Source organism: Chrysochloris asiatica, unplaced genomic scaffold (assembly GCF_000296735.1).
Source record: "Chrysochloris asiatica unplaced genomic scaffold, ChrAsi1.0 scaffold00043, whole genome shotgun sequence".
NCBI lineage: Eukaryota > Metazoa > Chordata > Mammalia > Afrosoricida > Chrysochloridae > Chrysochloris > Chrysochloris asiatica.
This window is the reverse complement of record NW_006408561.1, coordinates 21,211,403-21,233,607: the sequence shown is the minus strand read 5'-3', so window position 1 is coordinate 21,233,607 and position 22,205 is coordinate 21,211,403. Positions and strand designations below refer to the sequence as shown.

Sequence of the window (22,205 nt, the reverse complement as noted above, 5' to 3'; positions counted from 1 at the left end):
CCATGTGTATAGTCATCTCTTATGCTGTGTAAAGAAGGTATTTGAAATGAACAAATCATTGGTTTTACAGAATTCTGTCATGCGTTCTCTAGCATTTTTATCTCCAAGGTCATATTTTCCAATCACTGATCCTTCCTCTTTGCTCCCAACCTTTGCATTCCCATCACCAGTAATGTCAATACATCTTGATTGCATGTTTGATCAATTTCAGATTGAAGAAGTTGTTAGGATTCTATTTCATCCTCACTGGCTTTAGTGGTTTGTGCGTAAAGTTGAATAATAGTGGTATTAACTGGGCTTCCCTGTAGATGCATGGATATTATCCTATCACATACAGTGTTGTACCTCCTGACTGATCTGGATATGTTCTTTTTGATGGTGAATGCAACACCATTCCTCTTCAATTTGTCATTCCCGGCATAGTAAACCATATGGTTGTCAGATTCAAAATGGCCAATACCAGTCCATTTCAACTCAGTAATGCCTAAGATATTGATGTTTATGCATTCCATTTCATTTTTGACAACTTTCAATTTTCCCAGATTCATACTTCGTACATTTCATGTTCCGATTTGCAATGGAGGTTTATAGCTGTTTCTCTTCATTTTGAGTTGTGCCCCATCAGCTAATGAAGGTCCTGTGGGCTTTTTTCACATGGGCTTTACTCCATTCGCATTATCGTAGTCAACTCTACTTTGAGGAGGCAGCTCTTCTCCAATTGCATCTTGAGTGCCTTCCTACTTGAGAGGCTTGTTTTCCAGCACTATATCTGACAGTGTTTCTCTTCTATTCATAAGGTTTTCAGCGACTAAATATTCGGAAGTAGTTTGTCACTCTTTCTTCCTAGTCCATCTTTGTCTGGAAGCTCATCTGAAACCCGTCCACCATGGGTGACCCTGCTGGTATTTAAAATACCGGTGACATAGCTTTCAGAATCACAGCTACTAACAAGCCACCACAGTATGAACAACAAACTAACAGACGAGTTGTGGCCCTTTGGTTTTAAGTGGAAACTGTCACTCTAAATTTCAAGGAGATCTGTGCACATGCGTATTATATTATAACCCTCCAATGTAGGTGATAGGGAGTCCATTCGCTACGGCATACCCTCTTGTCACCTGAATGGAGGTGTGCAGACAGCGACAAAAAAAAAAAAAAAAAAAGAACGTCCAAAGATTTAAAACTCAAAGATTTAAAGCCTCGCAAACCCTATACAGCATCACTGACTTTCAGAACTGATTTGACTACACTTGACAACAACAACAGCGTTTATGGCTTAGATCCTACTTCTGGAGATGATTACTTAATTAGTGTAGGATTGGAACTGGCAATTTTTAAAAGCTCTAAGTGATTCTAATATGTCATCAGGTTTTAGAACCATTGGATTAAATGAGTAAAATCTGGTACCATAGTAGGTGCGAGTCAGGCTGCTAATCTCACACTCAGCAGTTCAAAACTACCAGTTGTTCTGCTGGAGAAGGATGAGGCTTTCTGCTCCCATAAAGATTTATAGCTTCAGAAAGTGCAGGGTCACTATGAGCCTGAACCGATTCCATGACATACCACCACCACCACCATGTGTCAGACACGGGAGAAAGTCTGCGCCTGGAAAAATGTACAACCTTGGAAACCCTATGGGTCCATTCTATTCTGTCCTATAGGGTAGCTATGAGTAGGAGACTGCAATGGGTTTGGTTTTGGGCACATACCAGGTATTTGAATGAAGTTTTCACAAAACTCAGTGAAAAGAGTTGAAATTTGTTGTTAGCATACGAAAGGAAGCCCAGCAATAACTGTGTAAACCACAAAGTTTCAGCAAGTCTCTGAAGTGGTTTATTCAACTTGACTCTCTTTTGAGAATTTGCATTTCCAACCCTAGATATACAGAATTGTTGTATTTGTTAAGTGCTGTGGAGTTGGTTCTGACTCATAGCAACCTTGTATAGGATTTCCTAAGAAAGGCTGGTGGATTTGAACTACCACCTTGCGGTTCAAATCAACCTTCTAGACTAGTGCTCATCCAACATTGCCTCACCAGGACTCCATACTGAATTAGAATCTACATTTTAACAAGATTCTATGAGAATAATAAGAATCAACTAGGGATCATGTTAAAATGCAGATTCTGGTCCAGCATATTAAGGGTAGAAATGTAAATTCTCAGCAGGATGTCAAACTGAAATGAATGAGATTGAAGTTCTGGTTGACAGGAGACAAAACTAGCATCACACTGTTTATCTAACTCCATTACATGCCCTTCCTTCCAGCTTCATAGATACCTTTCATCCTGGTGGGGAATCCATTCTTGTCTATTCATTCAGTAGTGGAAGACTAGCTAACAGTGTATGTAACATATGGAGAAATGTGGCATTAGATGGGGATCAGCCCAGGAAAGAAGTTACCCCTAAACTCTCTGAGCAGTTGTCATATAACTCCCCAGCCTCCCACCTTCCTAGAACAATTATACATTTTCTCTGGGCTGGTTGTTCATACTTGCTTCCAAATTCCTTTCTGTATGGCTATTCCAGTAGCTTCTTGGCCAAGTCTTTATATCCCAACTTCTTATCTCTGAGAAGACTTTACAAATCTTACTTTCCTTTCCTGGTGATCCATAATTTCTTGAAGGTTTTGATGCTATTCTTAGATGTTTGTGTTAGGAAAATGATCTACTTATATACCTCCTATCCAGGCTGCCCAATAAAGGACTTGGAGCCAGAACATTCTCTGATAAATAGACTGGTCTACACTTTGGAATGGCATTAAATCTGCCACCATTTTGCTGGTTGTATGTTCAGTCATACTGGATTAATCTCAAGATCCAAAGTTGCAAACAGGTGGTTCTTAGTCCAGATTTTCCTGAAGAAATGTTTTGTTTGATCTCCAACTTATTCTAACACTTGCCTGTCAGTTTGTTGCACTGTAGTGACTTGTGTGTTGCTGTGATGCTGGAAGCTGTGCCACCAGTATTTCGAATGCTGGCAGGGTTCACATATGGTGGACAAGTTTCAGCTGAGCTTCCAGACTAAGACAACTTGGAAGAAGGAGGAGCAGACTACTTCTGAATGTGTAGCCACTGCAAACCTTATGAATAGCAGTGAAACACTGTCAGATAGCACCACAGTATTGAGTATTGAAACATGATGAATAACACCAGAATATTGTCAGATACAGTGCTAGAAGATGAGCCCCTCAGGTGGAAAGGCACTCAAATAGGACTGGGGAAGGGCTGCCTCCTCAAAGTAGAGTTGACCGTAATGACTCAACCGTAATAAAGCTTTTGAGACTTTCATTTGTTGGTGAGGCACAACTCAAAATAAGGAGAAACAGCTGCAAACACCCATTAATAACTGAAACATGGAATGTACAAAGTATGAATCTAGGAAAATTGGAAGTTGTCAAAAATGAAGTGGAACACACAAACATTGACATCTTAGGCATTAGTGAGCTTAAACGGACTGCTATTGGCCATTTCATATCTGATAGTCACATGCTTGGAATCACAGATTGAAGAGGAATGGTGTTGCATTCATCATCAAAAAGAAGATTTCAAGATCAATCTTGAAAGTACAACACTGTCTGTGATAAGATAATATCCATATGGCTACAAGGAAATCAGTTAATACCACTATTATTGATATTTATGTAATAACCACTGAGGCCAGTGATGATGAAATTAAAGAATTCTACCAACTTTTTCAGTCTGAAATTGATCAAACATGCAATCAAGATATATAGATAACTACTGTTGATTGAAATACTAAGGTTGGAAACAGAGAAAAGATCCATCGTTAGAAAATATGGCCTTGGGATTAGAAATGATGCTGGAGATTACATAATAGAATTTTGCAAGACCGATGACTTGTTCATTGCAAATGCCTTTTCAAAAAACATAACAGATGCACATGGACCTCACCAGATGGAATACACAGAAATCAAATTGACTATATTGTAGAAAGAGACAGTGGAAAAACTCCATATCATCAGCCAAAACAAGGCCAGGGACAGACTGTAGAGCAGACCATCAGTTGCTCATATGCAAGTTCAAGCTGAAGCTGAAGAAAATTGAAACAAGTCCTCGAGAGACAAAATATAACATTGAAAATATCCTACATGTGTTTGTTTAGAGGTCATCTGAAGAACAGATTTGATGCATTAGACACTAATGACTGAAGACCAGAAGAGTTATGGGATGACATCAAGAACATCATACAAGAAGAAAGCAAAAGGTCATTAAGAAGTTAAGAAAGAAAGAAAAAACCAAAATAAATGTCAGAAGAGATTCTGAAACTTGCTCTCCAGTGTAGAGATGCTAAAGCTAATGAAATAAATGGTGAGGTAAAAGAGATGAACAGAAAATTTCAAAGGTCAGCTCAAGAAGACAAAGCCAAATATTGTAATGAAATGTTCAGAGATCTAGAGTAAGAAAACCAAAAGGGAATAACAAACTTAGCATTTGTCAAGTTGAAAGAACTGATGAAAATATTCAAGCCTCAACTTTTAGTATTGAAGATGGAAGGACACAGAGTCACTCTGACCAGAAAAAAAAAAAAAAAAAGAAAGAAAAAGGTTGATGTTCAACCACTTGAAGAGGTAATATATGATCAAGAGTCAATGGTACGGAAGGAAGAAGTCCAAGATACACTGAAGGCATTGGCAAAGAACAAGGCAATGGGAATTAATGAAATAAAAATTGAAATCTTTCAACAAACTGATGTAGCAGTGGAGGTACTCATTCCACTATGCTGAGAAATTTGGAAGACAGTTACCTGGTTAGCTGTTTGGAAGTGATACATATTTGTGTCCATTCCAAAGAGAGGTGACCCAATGGAATGCAGAAATCATCTGATAATATCATTAATATTACACACAAGTAAAACTGTACTCAAGATAATTAAAAAATGGTTAGAGCATTACAATGACAAGGAAATGTCAGAGGTTCAAGCCGGATTCAGATGAGGACGTGGAACAAGGGATATCATTGATGACATCAGATGGACCTTGGCTGAAAGCAGAGAACACTAGAAAGATGTCTACCTATGCTCTATTGATTATGTAAAGCATATTTGACTTTGTGGATAATGACAAGCTATGGACAACATTGCAGAGAATGAGTATTCCAGAACACTTAATTGTGCTCAGGAGGAACTTGTACATTGACCAAAGGACAGTCCTTTGCACAAAACAAGGTGTCATTGAACGGCTTAAAATTAGAAAAGATGTGTGCCAGAGTTGATTCTTTCACCATACAAATTCAATCTTTGTGCTGAGCAAATAATTGGAGAAGCTAGATTATATGAAAAGAACAGAGAATCAGGATCAAAAGTAGACTCATTAACAACCTGCAGTATACAAATGATACAACCTTGCCTGCTGAAAACGAAGAATTAAAACACACTAATGAGGATCAAAAACCATAGCCTTAGATATGGATTGCACCTCAATGTAAATAAAACAAAATCCTTACCACCGGAGCAACGAATAACATAATGATAAATGGAAAAAAGATTGAAGTAATCAAAAACTTTATTTTGCTCAGATCCACCATAAACACTCATGGAAGCAGCAGTCAAAAAATCAAATGATATATTGCATTAGGCAAATCTGCTTCATGAGACCTATTTAAAATGCTGAAAAGCAAAGATGTCAGTTTGAGGACTAAAGTGCATCTGGCCCAAGCCATGATATTTTCAGTAACCTCATATGCATGTGAAAGTTGAACAGTGAATAAGGAAAAAGAATTGATGCATTTGAGCTAGGGTGTTGGAGAAGAATATTAAAAGTACCATGGACTGCTAGAAGAACAAACAAATCTTTGTTGAAAGAAGTACAACCAGAATGCTTCTTGGAAGCCAGGATGACAAGACTCCGTCTCTCATACTTTGGACATAGTGTCAGTAGGGTCCAATCCCTGGAGAGGGATATCATGCTAGGTAAAGTGGAAGGTCAGTGAAAAAGAGGACCCCCAATAAGATAGATTGGCATCTTGGCAGAAGCAATGTGCGCAAGCTTAACGATTGCGAAAATGATGCAGAACTGGGTAGCATTTTGGTCTTTTGTGCATAAGATTGCGATGCACAAAATTAACTTGCTAGAACCTAACAACAACAACAACAACTTATTATTAATATGAGACCACACTTTAAAATCAGTAAATTTCCTTTAAAAATCAAGGTCTCAGATAATTTTTGAAGTTTAAAGGAGAGATTAAAATTTGGAGAAGAGGGAGTTAGGTAAAACATTCTTGCCAGTTGATGTTCTCAGCTTGCCCACCTGTGTTATTAGGTGCTGTTGAGTTGTCTTTGACTTCATAGTGAGCCTGTGTATAACAGAAATGAACTGTTGCCTGTCCTGTGCCATCCTTGCAATAGTTGCTAGTCTGACCTCATTATTATAGCCACTGTGTCAATCCATCTGGTTTTGGGCCAACTCCCTATTTTACCAAGCATACTGTCCTTCTGCAGGGGTTGGCCCTTCTTTATAATGATGTCATTTCTAAGGAATATTCTGGCTGTGCTTCCTCCAAGACAGATTTTTTTCATTCTTCTGGCAGGTATGATACATCCGATATTCTTTACCAACACTATAGTTTAAATGTGTCAGTTTTTCTCTGGTCTTCTTTTCACATTGTCTAGCTTTCACAAAGGAGCTCTGGTAGCATAGTGGTTACGAATCGGGCTGTGAACCTTAAGGTTAGCGGTTCAAAACTACCAGCCACTCCGTGGGAGAAAGATGAGGCTTTCTACTCCCATAAAGATTTACAGCCTTGGAAACCCTGTACAGGATCGCTATGGGTCAGAACCGATTCGACAGCACTTAACAACAACAGTTTTCACAAGTATGTGAGGTGATTGGAAAGATCATGGTTTGGGTCAGGCTCACCTTAGTCTTCAAAGTCACATCTTTGCTTCTTAAAAGGGCAAATTTGTAGCAGATTTGCCCAATTCAATCTGTTGTTTGATTTCTTGACTACTACTATCCTGAGTGTTGATTGTAGATCCAAGGAAAATAAAATCCTTGGTAATTTCATTATTTTATCCGTTTATCATGATGTTGCTTTTTGGTCCAGTAGTTAGGATTTTTGTTTTATGTTGAGGTATAATGCATACAGAAGGTTGTAAACTTTGATCTTCATCAGTAAATGCTTAAAATTATCTTCACTTTTGGCAAAAAAATTGTCATTGGCATATTGCAGGTTGTTAATGAGTCTTTCTCTAATCCCGATGCCTTCTTCATATAGTCCAGTTTCTCTGATTCTTAGCTTAGCTAAGTCATATAGATTGATTGTCAATAAAAAAATTAAATCTGTATCGAAAAGTGCACTAATTTTAAAATATATGATCCATGTTGGCTAACCCAGTAAGCAAGATAAACATGGGTTTACTTGTGCATACTTACTAATTGTAATGAACATTTTCACCATATCACAGATTTCACTTCTAGGTATACCTGCCGTTTGTCTCTTTCCCAACCTTACAGCTCCTTCCTACAAAAAGAAAAGCTTCTTTTCATCTGCGAGAGAGATGGGTGTACGTTGCTTATTAAATACTCTGCCCCTGCATATGATCACACATCTTCATTCAGATGATAAATTTTTCATGAGATTTTCTTTTTCCTATAATAAGCAAGAGGAGAACAGACTCTAGGGAAGAGAATTAAGAAGTTCTTTGACAAGAAGTAATTATTACTAAAGAAGTTGGAGAATGATTGACTTAGAATACAACCATTTAAATGTGAGCACTGACCAGGTAGTAAGTTACACAAGATTCTATAAGTATTTAATGTAGTTGGTTCATGTTGAAATATGACCACCTGGTAAATTATTTATGGGTGTGCAGTATCAGCATTCCTCCCATGATGTGAGCACACAGGCTCTCTATGTTGAGCCTTGGTACACAGGCTCTTCCTAAGCTTGGTATACTTCTCCTTTCACTCACTCGTATATACCATGTCGTTGTGTGCTGTTGAGATGGCTCTGACTCATACTCTGCATAGGGTTTCTGAGGAGTGGCTGGTGGGTTTGAACAATCCAGTGCCTACATTACAGTGTCACATCAGGACTCCTATCTATCCACACTTATGTTGTTAAGTTGTTAGGTGCCATGGAGTTGGTACTGACTCATAGTGACCATGTGCACAACAGAATGAAACACTGTCCAGTTCTGTGCTAACCTCACAATCGTTGCTACATTTGAGCCCATTGCTGCTGCCGTTGTGCATTCCATCTCACTGGGAGTCTTCCTCTTTGCTCTGATCCCCCACTTAACCAAACATGATATCCTTCTCCAGTGAATAGTCCCTCCAGGTCCCCTCTGATGTATGAGAGATGAAGTTTGGTCATCCTGCCTTCCAAGGAGCATTCTGGCTGTACTTCTTCCAACATGGATTGGTTTGTTCTTTTGAAAGTCCATGGTACTTTTAATATCTACCCATAATTATTTTAATTATAATCCCTGCCCAGCACTTTTGCATCTTGACTTTCTGCTACTTTCCTTGCTGTACCAATATAGGCAGTCCTTGGGTTGTGAACATCAGGACTTACATATAACCTGTAGTTCCAAACCAACCCCCATAGACCCTATCATATTAGAAATTCAAGATGCATACGATGGGTCATAATAACAAATGGCTGATACTTTCTTAAAAGTTTTTATTGGAATTATGTGATAGTTTACATGGGAGAACACCAGCTTTACATTCATCCTATCATGTTTTGTTTCATTGCAATGATTACAATCCCCTCCATGCATCAAACAACCAAAGGTTATTCCCTGCAAGCCTGCTCCTGGCCAGCACCCTCTCCGGAGTCCAGAGTCCCCAGCCGCTCCATCTCTCCACATCATCGTCTCTGCCTCCATCTCTGGTGTCACTGCTTCTCTGGGTGGGGTCCTGCACTCTGCTCTTTTCACTTGATGGTCCCAGGGACCTCTGCTCCTGGACTGCGGAAATCAACCACTCCCCTCCTTTTGTTACAAAACATCTACCTTTACATTTCCGACCCACACAATCAGTCCTGATAGCAATCATTCACTATTGTACCACAAGATTCCCCTCCCCACCTCCTTTCATCAGCCCTGTCCCAACAGATTGGAAACCACTCAGTAGAATTTCTACCTTCCCCTGTACCCTCTGGAACTAAGCTCCCTCTTGAAAGCTTGTAAGCTAGTCACTTCTTGCCTGGCTGATACTTTTTGATGCTCATCAAAAATTATTATTATTACTGTGTTATGTTAAAGATGTTTTAGTATATGTGGAATTTTTTTTTCTAATTTATAAAAAGGTATATAATATACTATATGAAGGACTTAGAAAATTGAAGGAAAAATTCAATTATCTTTTAATTCCACTCTTCCATGATTTTTTTTTTTTTTTTTTAGCTGCCTGAAATATTTAGTGTTTATTTACCAAGAAACAATTCCTTAGGCCACATAGTCATGTTTCATAGTTCAGGAACTATGGTTAATGACAATAGTTGTGGAAGTCAATCCAAAGAAATTCTTTATATTGCAAAATCCCTTTTTTACTCTGAAAGATGGCAGTTTACTTTATCTCCTCAAATTTATTCATGGAATTATAATTTCTTTAGAAATCTACAAATATCTTCTTATAAAAGCTAGAACCCCCAGAGACATGATGAACGATCCAGTAGTATGATTCGCAGACACTTGGCTAGAAGGCCTTGCATCAGAAGTTTTGCCAAAGCACTGTAAGACACAGTGAGTGGTTCTTCTCCCTCAACACCAACATCCGTCCCAACAGATGGAGAAAATATCTCTTCCATGAAATTTTTGAAGCCCCTTGTATATCAAGGCAAACATTGGTCTAATTGATGTTCAGGGCATCGTTTCTATTTCAAAGGCTATTTTCTTCAATTACCGATCCCTCCTTTTTGTTTCCGATTTACACATTCCAATCACCAGTAATTATCATTGCATCTTGAGTGTATATTTGATCAGTTTCAGACTGAAGAGGACTTAATACTTGCCTGTCCAACATTCCAGGATGTAGGAGGTGAATTCTGTGTAAGAGAGTGGGAAGGAATGAGGAATACTCTACATTTTTGTGGAACCTGGTAGACCAGTGACTCCCTACCCTGATCTAATAATGGTGAAAGATCAAAGGACAAGCCAGAATCAAAGGTGGTTAAGCAGAAACTGTTACTTAGTATGTATATTAATTGGTATATTTATGAATAGAATTCTCTGATGATTGATTTAACATATAATTATAGAATGTATTCTATGAGCAGGAAACTTTAAGGGGAAGAAGAAGACAAACTTCTAGAACTTAGAGATGCGGAGAAGGAAGAAGGCTTGTAAGGAAGAGCTGATGGTAGTTAGATAGCTTCAAGAGAGACCCAGATAAAGGATTGCACAAGCTCAGAGAAGGAAGACATAACTTCTGGCTGGGGATCAAATAGAGTAAGACTTCTAAATTGAATTGTGCCTTAAAGGAAGATGAAGCACAGGCACTGTCCAGATTACGAATAAATTCTGTTCCTGAATCTGTCTTTAAGTCAAATTTGTATGTAAATTGGAAGTTAGGTATGATTTGTATTGAACTTTGACTCAACAGCACCCAACAACACTGCTTCATTTAGCCAAGACTCGGTCAATTTGCAATTTGTAGAGTCCTTAACAAGGAGCTCTAGTAGCATAGTGGTTATGAGTCAGGCTGCTAACCTCAAGATCAGCTAGTTCAAAACCACCAGTGATTCTGTGTGAGAAAGATGAGGCTTTCTGCTCCCATAAACATTTACTGCGGCAGAAACCCTATACAGGGTCGCTATGAGTTGGAACTGGCTCCATGACACACCACCACCACTAGAGTCCTTAACACTTGACTTTCTTCTATGAACAATTAGTTTTTCTGCTACTTGGGTGGTTTTACATTTCATTTCATAAACACAAGGATACAAGAAATATAACCTGAGCTTTAAACTTGAGTTTAAATTCTTTAGGAGGTAGAAACTTCTTATTATTGGTAAGTGCTTTTGAGTTGGTTCCAAATTACAGCGTTGCCAAGGCTTTACATTTTTTGCAGGAGCAGAAAGCTACCTCTTTCTCTGGAGTGGCCAGTGGTCCCGTGCTTATTGTATGGAGACACTGTGTTTCCAGATAGAAACTTAATCCCAGTGAATTAATTTAGTGGTTCCCCCTCATTGCTGTTTGTTTTTGGGTTTTGAAGGGTTTCCTTCAATGCTAGGACTCCTTGGTGGTACAAAACTGTTAACATGCTTGGTATTAATCATTGGAGGTTCAAGTCCCAAAAATACCTCAAAAAAAAGACCTGGCTATCTACTTCTGAAAAATGAACAATTGACAATGCTCTGGATGACAGTTCTACTTTGAGACACTTGGAGTCACCATGAATCAGAATCAACCTAAAGGCAACTGGATCTACAATGCCACGTATCATGGATGTTACACACTTGCAGTCCACATCATTGTTCCACCTGACCCTTGGTGTTTGGGTCCCTACAAATTAGCCTGGGGTTTTCTTTTTCGTATTTATAAGAGCCCCTCTGGTCCATTAGTGTGCTATTCTATTCCGATGTTGTTGTTGTTATTAAGTGCCATCGAGTCAGTTCCGACCCATAATGACCCTGTCTAGGGTTTCCCAGGACCATCTGGTGAGCTTGAACTGCCGACATAGCAGTTCAAATGGCTTTGCAGTCTGGCACTTTAACACACAGTGCCACACCAGGACTATTCCTATAGGACCCTGGAACTATAGTGGACCATAGATACCCGGAGAGACTGTCTCAGATCTATCAGCTAGACATCATTCGGCCTTTGCTATTTTTATGCCTTTATTGGGCACATAGAATCATTCTGTTGCATCTACAACAGCTGAAGCCAAGGAAAATACTCTAAGACCACTTGAAGGCACTGCTTCCCTAGGGTCTTTCCTCTTTCCAGATTCTGCTTGGGTATGGGGCACAGGTCTACTTCAGGCAGAGTTCACTGATGTATCTGGACAGTATTGCATCCCTGGGTTCTTCTTTTATGAACTTCTAGATAGCTACACATTCCTCATCTCATCTCCAATACCTCTCCTTTTCTCTCCTACCACCCAACCTAGAAGATTTCTTATGCATAATATAATCGGAATAATTGCCTATTATTTTATTCTCCAAAGGAGATACATGCTTTTGAAAAAATCAAAAGCAGAAGATATAACCTTCCTTGGAATAAAAGCTACAGAAAGGCTTAGCTACTAATTTTATTTGCTGGGCAGTAGCTGGTGAGCTTGAACCACCGACCTTGCAATTCAAATGACTTTGCAGTCTGATGCATTAGCCCACAGAGCCACATTAATTGTCCCTTATTCTTACTGCTTATTATAAACACTGATAATGATTTTATAATGCAGCATTTGCCCACCTGTTTTCATAGCAGGGTGTATGCACACAATAATAATATTTGTGTAGCACATTGGGCTAAATAGCTCAGGGACAGGCTTGCCTGTCTAGAAGCTGAGGTGATCGTTATTGCAGCCCACCTGTACCCTCTTCAAGTTACACGTGTGTCCTCTGTGCACAGGCTGGGAAGCTGTATTGAGGTGTATCAGAGACATTACGTAGTCCTGTGTTCTGCTAGTAACATTGATTCTTTTATTTTAGAATATCTGCAAACGAGCACTATTACCCTCCGGCTGTTCCCTTTCCTGACATTTAAGAGCCACTAGGAGACACAGTATCTTGGCACATGTGCCAAGAATGTGTCCAATCACTCTCTGACATTTCTTGACCTTTCTTGTTTGATCCCTTGCTTGCAGACTGTTTCCAATTCTCTGATTTTGAAGCATGGCCATTAAGTTTTGCAGGGAGGTCATTTTTAGAATGGTACTCAGTAGGAAGAGCAAATATAATAAGTAAAAAGAGAATGGTGGAGGCCATGCAGAGGACCCTAAACATGAAGGGCTCATTGTTAAGTAGGGCCACAATGGGTCCCCCTCTTGTGGCACGGGGCCCCAGGAGAGATCTCATGTGGGGACTCTGCTGTCTCTGTCTCTGTCTCTTTGTTTTAATCAGCTTATTTTTAATTTTCTAGATTTTATAATAAAAGTTTTCAGTAGAATCTTAGTAAGAAATATATTAGAGATTTAAAACTTGTACATTCACACCATATTCAATCATGCATAGTCCTAAAGAATGCTTCTCACACTAATAATAAGTTTCACCACTAGGAAAAACCAGCTAAAGTTTTTGCCAGCTCAAGTTCAAGATTACATTCAACATTCTGTGTCGTTTCCGTCAGGGGCATTAAGACCTTTAGGAAATTAGCAAAAATGCAGTTGAGGGCTAAGGGAATAGTATTAGATCATAAGCATAAATTTAACTAGATGTTTTGTATGGAGAAGTTTTTGGTATAAGAAAGTTGTTCTGTTTCTTCTTAACTACAAAACCTTTTTATGCTTTTTGTATTTCTTGTTTAATCAATCATAAAAAAACAATTGTGTTGTCAGTTACCATAGCAAATAATGTCTAGGTACATGTGATTAATGAATCTATAGAAAATAATAGTTGAGGGTAGAAATAGGAGTTAAGATTTAGAATTATGTTTTAAGGTTAACGTGACATTTTTAGAGCAATGAGGTTTGTCTACAGAAATCAGATATTGTCTAACTATGTAAAGGGATACAAGGAAGATTTTGATATTCTTGATGTTCTATATTGAAATGATTAACATGTGTGATTTAGACCACTACTTTGAAAAGAATGATTAATAGATTGATGGTATAGAGTAGTATAAAAGCTGTCTGAGAATCTGTAATAAAGAGCAAGAGGAAAAATAAAATGTAGAGGCATGAGGAGAAATAAAATGTAGAGGAAAAAGGAGAAATAAAATGTGAAGGGAAAAAGAGGAGAAATAAAATGTAAAATGTGAGAGGAAAAGATTCACCATTTAGCAAGACCCATCGATTCTGTGAGCTTCATTCTTCACTGACATCATACCTCCCTCTAGGACCCCCAAATAAGAGTGTCGGAGCTGGCTTCCGACAAGAGGAGAATAAACTACAGAGTCTTTGCCAAGTAGGCAACTTTAGTCTCTTCTCATTGTGTTCCTTTTTGTTTAGCAACTTAACACTTTACCATTGTATCACCAGGGCTTCTTCCAACCAATTTCCTATGTTGTTGTTGTTGTTGTTATGTGCCATCGAGTCGGTTCCGACCCATAGCGACCCTGTATAGGGTTTCCGAGGGTGTAAATCTTTACGGGAGTAGAAAGCCTCATCTTTCTCCCACGGAGCAGCTGGTAGTTTCGAACTGCTGACCTTAAGGTTCGCAGCCCGATTCGTAACCACTACGCACCAGAGCTCTTTAAACAATTTCCTATGATCCTTAAATATAGGGCTCCGTGCCTTCAGAGTTGAGGGGAAGAAGAGGTTTTCTGCATTTCTGAAAGCTTCTGGCTCTATCTGAGCTCATCTGCTTTTGAATGGCAGAATCTGAGGGTATCAGCCTCACACACACTCATCCCCTTCTACTCTCCAGACAACCAGACATGCTTAAATACGCAGGTTTAAAAAAGCACTTTTAAAATTAAATAAATGTAAAACTTTTCTTTCTTTTATTTGCTTTCAAATAAAATACTCTAATTCCACTCCCAGTATGGTTTGAGAATATCAGAATCGTGATATGCCAATTAAAAAAAAAAAAAAAAAAAGAGTGAATCTTGGAATTCACAAGACCTGGGTTTGAGTACCAGCAGCACCATTATATAGCTAAACATGCAAGTTCGGTTCATCTAAATCTCTTATAAAGTTACCTTTACCTATAGTCATCAATGCTGGACCACTGTATGTGTAGAGCGGAACTGCATTCCATAGGTTTTCAATGACTGTGATCCTACAAAAGTATATCACAAGATCTTTTTTGTGTTGATTCATACTGTCAACCTTTTGATTAGTAGTTGATTTGTGCCACCCAAAGACCTTGGTGCTAATGATGTTGGTGTTGTGATACCTGCCCAGAGCAGATCTGAAGATCAAAGGAGACTTCATGCATGAAAGTACTTTCTATGTTCTAAAAGTGAAAGGTAAATGCAATGTGTGGTATTGAAAATGTCTAGTCAGTCCCCAAGTCCAGTGTCAGTTACTTCTAAGAATTTCAGTATTAAGAGCACAGTCCTCGTAACACCTAAGTTAACACTTGTTCTCCCTGTTTATTCCTTGTGTCCTTCTGCAGAGTAACCTGATCCACTACCTGGGCCTGAGCCATCATCTTCTTGCCCTGAATTTTATCATTATTTCTTTCGGCAAGAAAACTGCCTGGTCGTCTGCTAAGGTGAAAGTGACAGATACTGACTTTGATGGTGTGGAAGTCAGAGTGTTTGAAGGCTCCCCGAAGCCAGAAGAGCCATTGAGACGCAGCATTCTTTATGTGCATGGAGGAGGCTGGGCATTGGCAAGTCCAAGTACGTCCTGGTCATCTTTGGATTTTGTGAGATGTGTTGATCCTGGGGGAAATTTGTGACTGTGTTTGGCTATCTTCTTGGGTAAAGACAGTGGGATCATTTTGTTGGTTTCCCTGAACAATCTCAGTTACATCTGTTGATCTGACAAAATTAGTAATAGTACCCCTTTTTCACTTTCAGAAGGGTCTTGGTTTGGATGATGTTAGATGGTTACCCTAGGTAAAATTTTGATCTATTCAGATAAAATATCTTGAAAATACTTCCTGTGACTTAAGTCATAGGCTAGTTTATTTTGAAGTGCTCCTAATAGCTTTCTTCACTAAAGCAAGGTGCACCTGACCCAAGCCATGGTATTTTCAATAACCTCATATGCATGCGAAAGCTGGACAGTGAATAAGGAAGACCGTAGAAGAATTGATGCTTTTAAGTTATGGTGTTGGAGGAGAATATTGAAAGTGCTCCTTGGAGGCCAGGATGGCCTGACTTTGTCTCTCATACTTCGGACATATTGTCAGGAGGGCCCAGTCGCTGGAGAAGGATGTCATGTTTGGTAGGGTGGAGGGTCAGAGAAAAAGAGGAAGACCCCCAGCTAGATGGATTGGCAAAGTGGCAGGATCAGTGGGCTCAAGCGTGGCAACGGAAGTAAGGTTGGCCCAGGATCAGGCTGTGTTTGGTTCTACTGTACATAAGTCGCTATGAGTTGGTACCAACTCTATGTTACCTAACAACAACAACAACAATCAATACATCTTGATTGCATATTTGATCAACTTCAGACTGAAGAAGTTAGTAGAATTCAATTTCATCATCACTGGCTTTAGTGGTTGGTGTGTACATTTTAATAAAATTTGTATTTACTGGTCTTCCTCATGGTATACAGAGATTATCCTGTCACAGACAGCATTGTCCTTGGTTGTTCCTGGCATAATAAACTATATGCTTGTCTCATTCAAAATGGTCTGTACCATCTCATTTCAGCTCACTAATGCCTAGGCTATAGATCTTTATGCATCCATTTCAGTTTTGACAACTTCCAATTTACGTAGATTCAGATATCATACATACCATGTTCTGATTATTAATGAACGTTTGCAGCTTTTTCTCTTCATCTTGAGTTGTGCTCCATCAGCAAAAGAAGATCCCTAGCTTTACTCACTTCGCAACATCACAGTCAACTCTACTTTGAGGAGGCAGCTCTTCCCCAGTTGTATTTTGAGTGCCTTCCTACATGAGGGGCTCATCTTCTGGCACTATATCTGACAATGTCCCACTGCTAATCATAAGGTTTTCAGTAGCTAAATATTCAAAAGTAGTCTGCTTTTCCTTCTTTGTAGTCTGTCTTAGTCTGAAGCTCCAATGAAAGCTGTCTTGTTGGTATTTCAAATACTGGTAGCATAGGTTCCAGCATTACAGCAACATACAGGCCACCACAGTGTAACAAACTAATAGTCAAGTGATGGAGAATATGATGGAATTATCTGTAACTCTTTTATTAGCTTGTATTTTGAAAACATCTTTCTATGAAACAGAATGAGCCATTTCTGAATACATCAATATTTTTTCTGTTCATAAAACCAAAGATCAGTATATAAAAATAAATTATCTTAGATATGTCAAGAATGTTCTTTTTAATGTTAGATAACTTTTAGGAGAAAAACACGTTCAAAATGGCAGGCTCTCATTTCTTCTTTTATGTATCATAAAACTACTTCCTCAGTTTCATCACAGAGCTTTTAGAATTCATTGAGTTTAAAATTGTGGCACTGTAGAATAAGCACTGGACTGGTAACCAGAAGGTCGGTGGTTCAAACTCACCAGCCACTCCTAGGAAACCCTATACAGGATCACTTTGATTTGGAACCGACTCCATGGCATTTAATCACACCAATTTAAAAGGCAGCCCCTAAGTTTGAAAGGCAATAGAAGCTTATTTTGTTTATTTAATCATTCTGTGCTTTTTAAAAAAATTTTTATTGTGAACTTAATGAAGATTTAGTTTTTATTAAAATGTAGCAAAAGTCAGAAAGGATATTCTTTTAATAAGAAGGCAAATTTCATTTAGCTTTATATTTTCCATCTACAGGTGTTGTTTATTTTTTCATTTACTGATTTGTTCTTGTTAACACATGTTCACTGAGTAACTAGACTTGCTCAGGACTGAGGATTTTCAAGAGGCACGAGACTTTCATTTCAAAACATAAACAGTCCTGGGCAAACATGGTTACTTCACTGTGTGTTACAGGATGTGTTAGTTATCTAGTGCTGCTATAACAGAAATGCCACAAAAAGGTGACTTTAACAAACAGAAATTCATTCTCTCACAGTTTAGGAGGCTAGAAATGTGAGTTTGAGGCACCAGCTCTCGGGAAGGCTTTTTGTCACTATCAGCTTTGAGGGAAGATCCTTGTCCCCTTTCAACATCTGTAGGCATGGTGTCCCTGGAAAATCACCATGTGTCTTGGCATCAATTTTCACCTGAGTCCAAAAAATGAGCTCCATTCCTTGCTCTTTTTACTTGGAGTTACTGAGGTCTTTCTGATCTTCACTAGCTTGTTTAATCCCTTTTATATGCCAAGAGATGGACTCAAGATACATAATCTTGTAGATTGCATCCTTCCTCATTAAAGTACCTGCTGTCTTGGCTTGAATTCTCTAGAGAAGCAAAAGCAATGACATATATATATACAGAGAGAGAGAGAGAGAGAGAGAGAGAGAGAAACATTTATATCAAGAAGGTTTATGACTTACACAGTTGTAGAGTTCCAAGTCCAGGTCAGATGAACCAATATCAACAGGTCTTACAACTAGGTCAGATGGCAGGTAGACAGCCTCAGGCAGTCAGGTAACATGAGATCACTGGCTGAAGTCCAAAGAACTGGAGGTTGGAAGATGAGCCAGGTGCCAGATCCAGACACAACCAAGAGTGAACAAGCTTTTGGTTCTAAATATATTGGAAGCAGGCCACACCTGAGAGTCTAAATATATTGAAAGCAGGCCACACCTCCTTGAAATAGCCTTTCAATTGATTGGCTGCTAATAGCAGACCTCATCATAGAGTTAATTACATTATATTAGATCTCATTATGTAGATAACTACATCTCAACTTCAAAACATCTGAGAATCCTGGCCCAGCCAACCTGACATGAAACCTTAACTGTCACAACTGCCTCTAAACCTGCCTCTTTAACATCACAGAGGTGAGGATTTACAACATGGACAATAAATCAGATTAAAAACTGGAGGATAATTACATAATACTGAGAAGCATATTGGGGGGGCGGGACACAATTCAATACATGACAGAGGGTAATGATACAAAAGAGAATAAGACAGTGTCTCTGCTTTAGAGATAATTGAGTCACTAGCATTGGTCACTTTCCAGGTAGGACACTGCACTGAAGGACAGGGAGAAATGGCATACATTGCAAGAGTCAGCCTGGCCTTGCCACACAGTTTTGCTGATTAAAGGAGCTCTGGTAGCGTAGTGGTTATGAATCGGGCTGTGAACCTCAAGGTCAGCAGTTCGAAACCACCAGCTGTTCTGCTGGAGAAAGATGAGGCTTTCTGCTCCCGTAAAGAGTTACAGCTTCGGAAACCCTGTGCAGGGTCGCTATGGGTCGGAACCGACTCCACGACTCATAACAACAACTGCCAGAGGAAGAGCTCAGATTGGTGTTGGTATGCAGGTGGTGGTGCAATTATTAAACATTCGGTTCTAGGACTGTCTTGTTACTGTTGTTAAGTACCTTCGAGTCAGTTCCAACCCTTTGTGACCTTGCATTGGGTTTCTGAGGAGATTGAACTGCCAACCTTGTGGTTCAAACCAACTTTGCAGTTCAGCCCATTAACGCACAGCACCACGTGAGAACTCCAGGGACTATTTTAGATGATCTATAAATAAGGAAATATGTGGTTTTCTATTAAGGAACTCTGGTAGCACAGTGGTTATGAGTCAGGCTGCTAACATCAAGGTCAGCAGTTTGAAACTACCAGACATTCCACGGGAGAAAGATGAGGCTTTCTGCTCCTATTAAGAGTCACACGGAACCCCTATACGGGGTCACTATGAGTCAGAACTGACTCCATGGCACACCACCACCACCAACTCTTAATTTATTGAAAGAACAACTAAGCAATTACGTTTTTATATATTAAAATTGTTCCATTAGTGTTGAGCTTTGACAGAACAATTTTCTAAAAAATGTTTGTTGTTGTTAAATACTGTGAGTCAGTTCTGACCCATAGCGACCCTGTATAGGGTTTCCGAGGAGCAGCTGGTGAGTTTCCAAGGAGTAGCGGTTCAAACCGACCTTGCAGTCGAGTGCTTCGCCTACCGTGCCGTACCAGCAGCTCCTAAGACTTCCTGAAACTCTGGTTTGCTATTTGTTGCTTTAAACATAATACCTTATTCTTCAAATTGGTGATTTTCTTAAATGACAGCAAACAACATGTATTAAAAGGGTAAAATTATATACTTATGGGGAGGAAACTGTCTATTTGTTGTTTTTTGCTTGTTTGAAAAACAAACATTGGAAGAATTATAAAATCAGAATGAATTTGATTTAATTCACATAATCCATTGTGAAATACATGTTCAGTCATTGAAGACTACATTCAGAAGTAATTTAATATACATTCCCTGTCATTTGAAAATAATTACGTTATATGAGAAACCAGATTTAATCTTTGCATTTGTACATGTAATTTATAATTAATTAGGCTTTCATTCCCTTCACATTTGATTTTTGTAACTTATTTTTATTATGAATAACTTAAATCCAGGTCTAGAAATTAGCTGATGTTATTAAGAGTAAAGAGTATGAAATGACTTGTTTTATATTGGTCATGCCTTTGTGTCTTTTAGAAATCAGCTATTATGATGACCTATGTACAGTAATGGCAGAAGAATTGAATGCTGTCATAGTCTCCATTGAGTAAGTAATTAACACTGAGTTGGATTTTTTTTTTAATTAATTTTTAGAGATCCTAGATAGTAGGCAGTTACTTTATTTTTCAAGCGATAAGGTGTAAAATCAAAGATCCATTGAGGTGTGAAGGGATTTGTATAACATCAGACTCAGTATAACCAGAAAAATCTACTTCAGATACAACTTAACATTTTTTTGCACTGCCTTTATAACTTCTCTAATTACTTTTTATATTAGTTCTAGAAATTTCTGGAAAAGGACTTAACTGAAAGCAAGTTACCTGCTATGCACAAGTTTGGCTACCATCATTTTTATTAAAAGACAATTAGAGTTTCAAGAGAATCTTTCCTACAGCTAAGAGTTAGAAAAGTCATTCTCCTGGAGCTAGCTTCTATGGCTTGTACCCTGTGGATAGTAAATGTTCAATAAGCTTGGGTTGATGTCATTGTTATTGTTATCATTAATGTTAATATTAGTGTTTTGCTTCATTCTATCAGTTCTAGCCACTGTTCTGGGCAACTAAGAAAATGAGCATGAAATAACAATTGTGGTGATAATAATAATACATTAGTCATGGTTCCTGTTATGTGTCATACTGCTTTTGCATACATCGTCTCACATCCTTCAGGTGTTAGCTCTCACATTTAATATTGGAACTATGCTCTTTCTACTTTTTTTCTTTTCAAAGTCCTCATTAATATCTGACTAACCATATACTTTATTTGTTTATGTTTATATTGTCATTGATGAAGATAGACAATATAGCACCGTGAAGACACAGATTTTTAGGAATATTCATGCTTTCTTCATTGTAGAACCATTAGTGCCTATATACATCCCTGGCATATAGTGAGCCTTCAATGAATATTTGTAGAATGAAGAATGATGAGTGGATGAATGAAGATTCTCACTTAATTCTCATATAATATAAAATGTTCAAGATTTATTTTTATATCTTCCTCATAAATAAGAAACTGAGGTTTTAAGAAGTTAGTAACTTGCATAAGGCCATATAGCTAGTAGGCAATGGAATGGGGAATTGGGCCTCCAATTTTTTTGACTCAGTATCAAGTCAGTACTGAATAAAACTCATGATGTTGAGTGATAGGGTTGTGGCCACTATAACATGTTCTATTACCTGAGCTCCTACAGTTCTTTCCTTCTCTCTACCTCTTTCTGTTAACTGCCCCCTCCCTGACCTCCCATTCATGGCTTTATTGCCTCCTTACCTCTTCTCCAGATCTAGGACTTAAGATAATTATTTCTTCTGTGGTCTTTTGCAAGGACTACAACTTACTTATCTAGTGCTGCTGTAACAGAAATACCACAACTGGATAACTTTAACAAGCAGAAATGTATTTTCTCAAAGCTTAGAAGACTAGAAGTCCAAACTCAGAGCGTCAAATCTAGGGGAAGGCTTTCTCTTTCTGTTTTCCTACAATTTAGGAGAAAAGTCTTTGCCTGTTTTCAGTAACTGTGGGCCTAGTATTTTTTAAAGTTCTCCATACATCTAGACATCAATTGTCCCCTGAGTCTAAGAGGGTCCTATCTGAATTTAGAGACAATCTCAAGAACAAAAGGTAATAAACTATAACAAGAAAGAAAGAAAAGACCAAAGTGGATATCAGAAGAAACTCTTAAATTTGCCCTTGAGGATAGAGAAGCTAAAGTAACTGGAAGAAATGAGGACATAAAAGAGCTGAACAGGAATTTTCAAAGGGCATCTCTAGAAGAGACTCAAATATTATAATGAAATGTGCAAACACCTGGAGTTAGAAAACCTCAAGCTGGAAGAACCAAAAATATTTCAAGCCTTGGCTTGCAATATTGAAGGATTCTATGGACAAAATGTTGAAT

At 38.5% G+C, this 22,205-nt stretch overlaps 1 protein-coding gene across 2 annotated transcripts in view; it reads left to right on the top strand.

Moving 5' to 3' along the window:
* NCEH1 (neutral cholesterol ester hydrolase 1) overlaps positions 1–22,205 on the top strand; it is an 89,749-nt gene that overhangs the window by 47,691 nt on the left and 19,853 nt on the right. The window contains exons 2-3 of one of the 2 annotated variants that reach the window (XM_006861844.1): positions 15,191–15,419; positions 20,285–20,354. In XM_006861844.1, coding sequence (XP_006861906.1) covers positions 15,191–15,419; positions 20,285–20,354 — 299 coding nt within the window. The remainder of the gene's footprint in view (positions 1–15,190; positions 15,420–20,284; positions 20,355–22,205) is intronic. The other variant, XM_006861845.1, reaches the window with a different exon arrangement.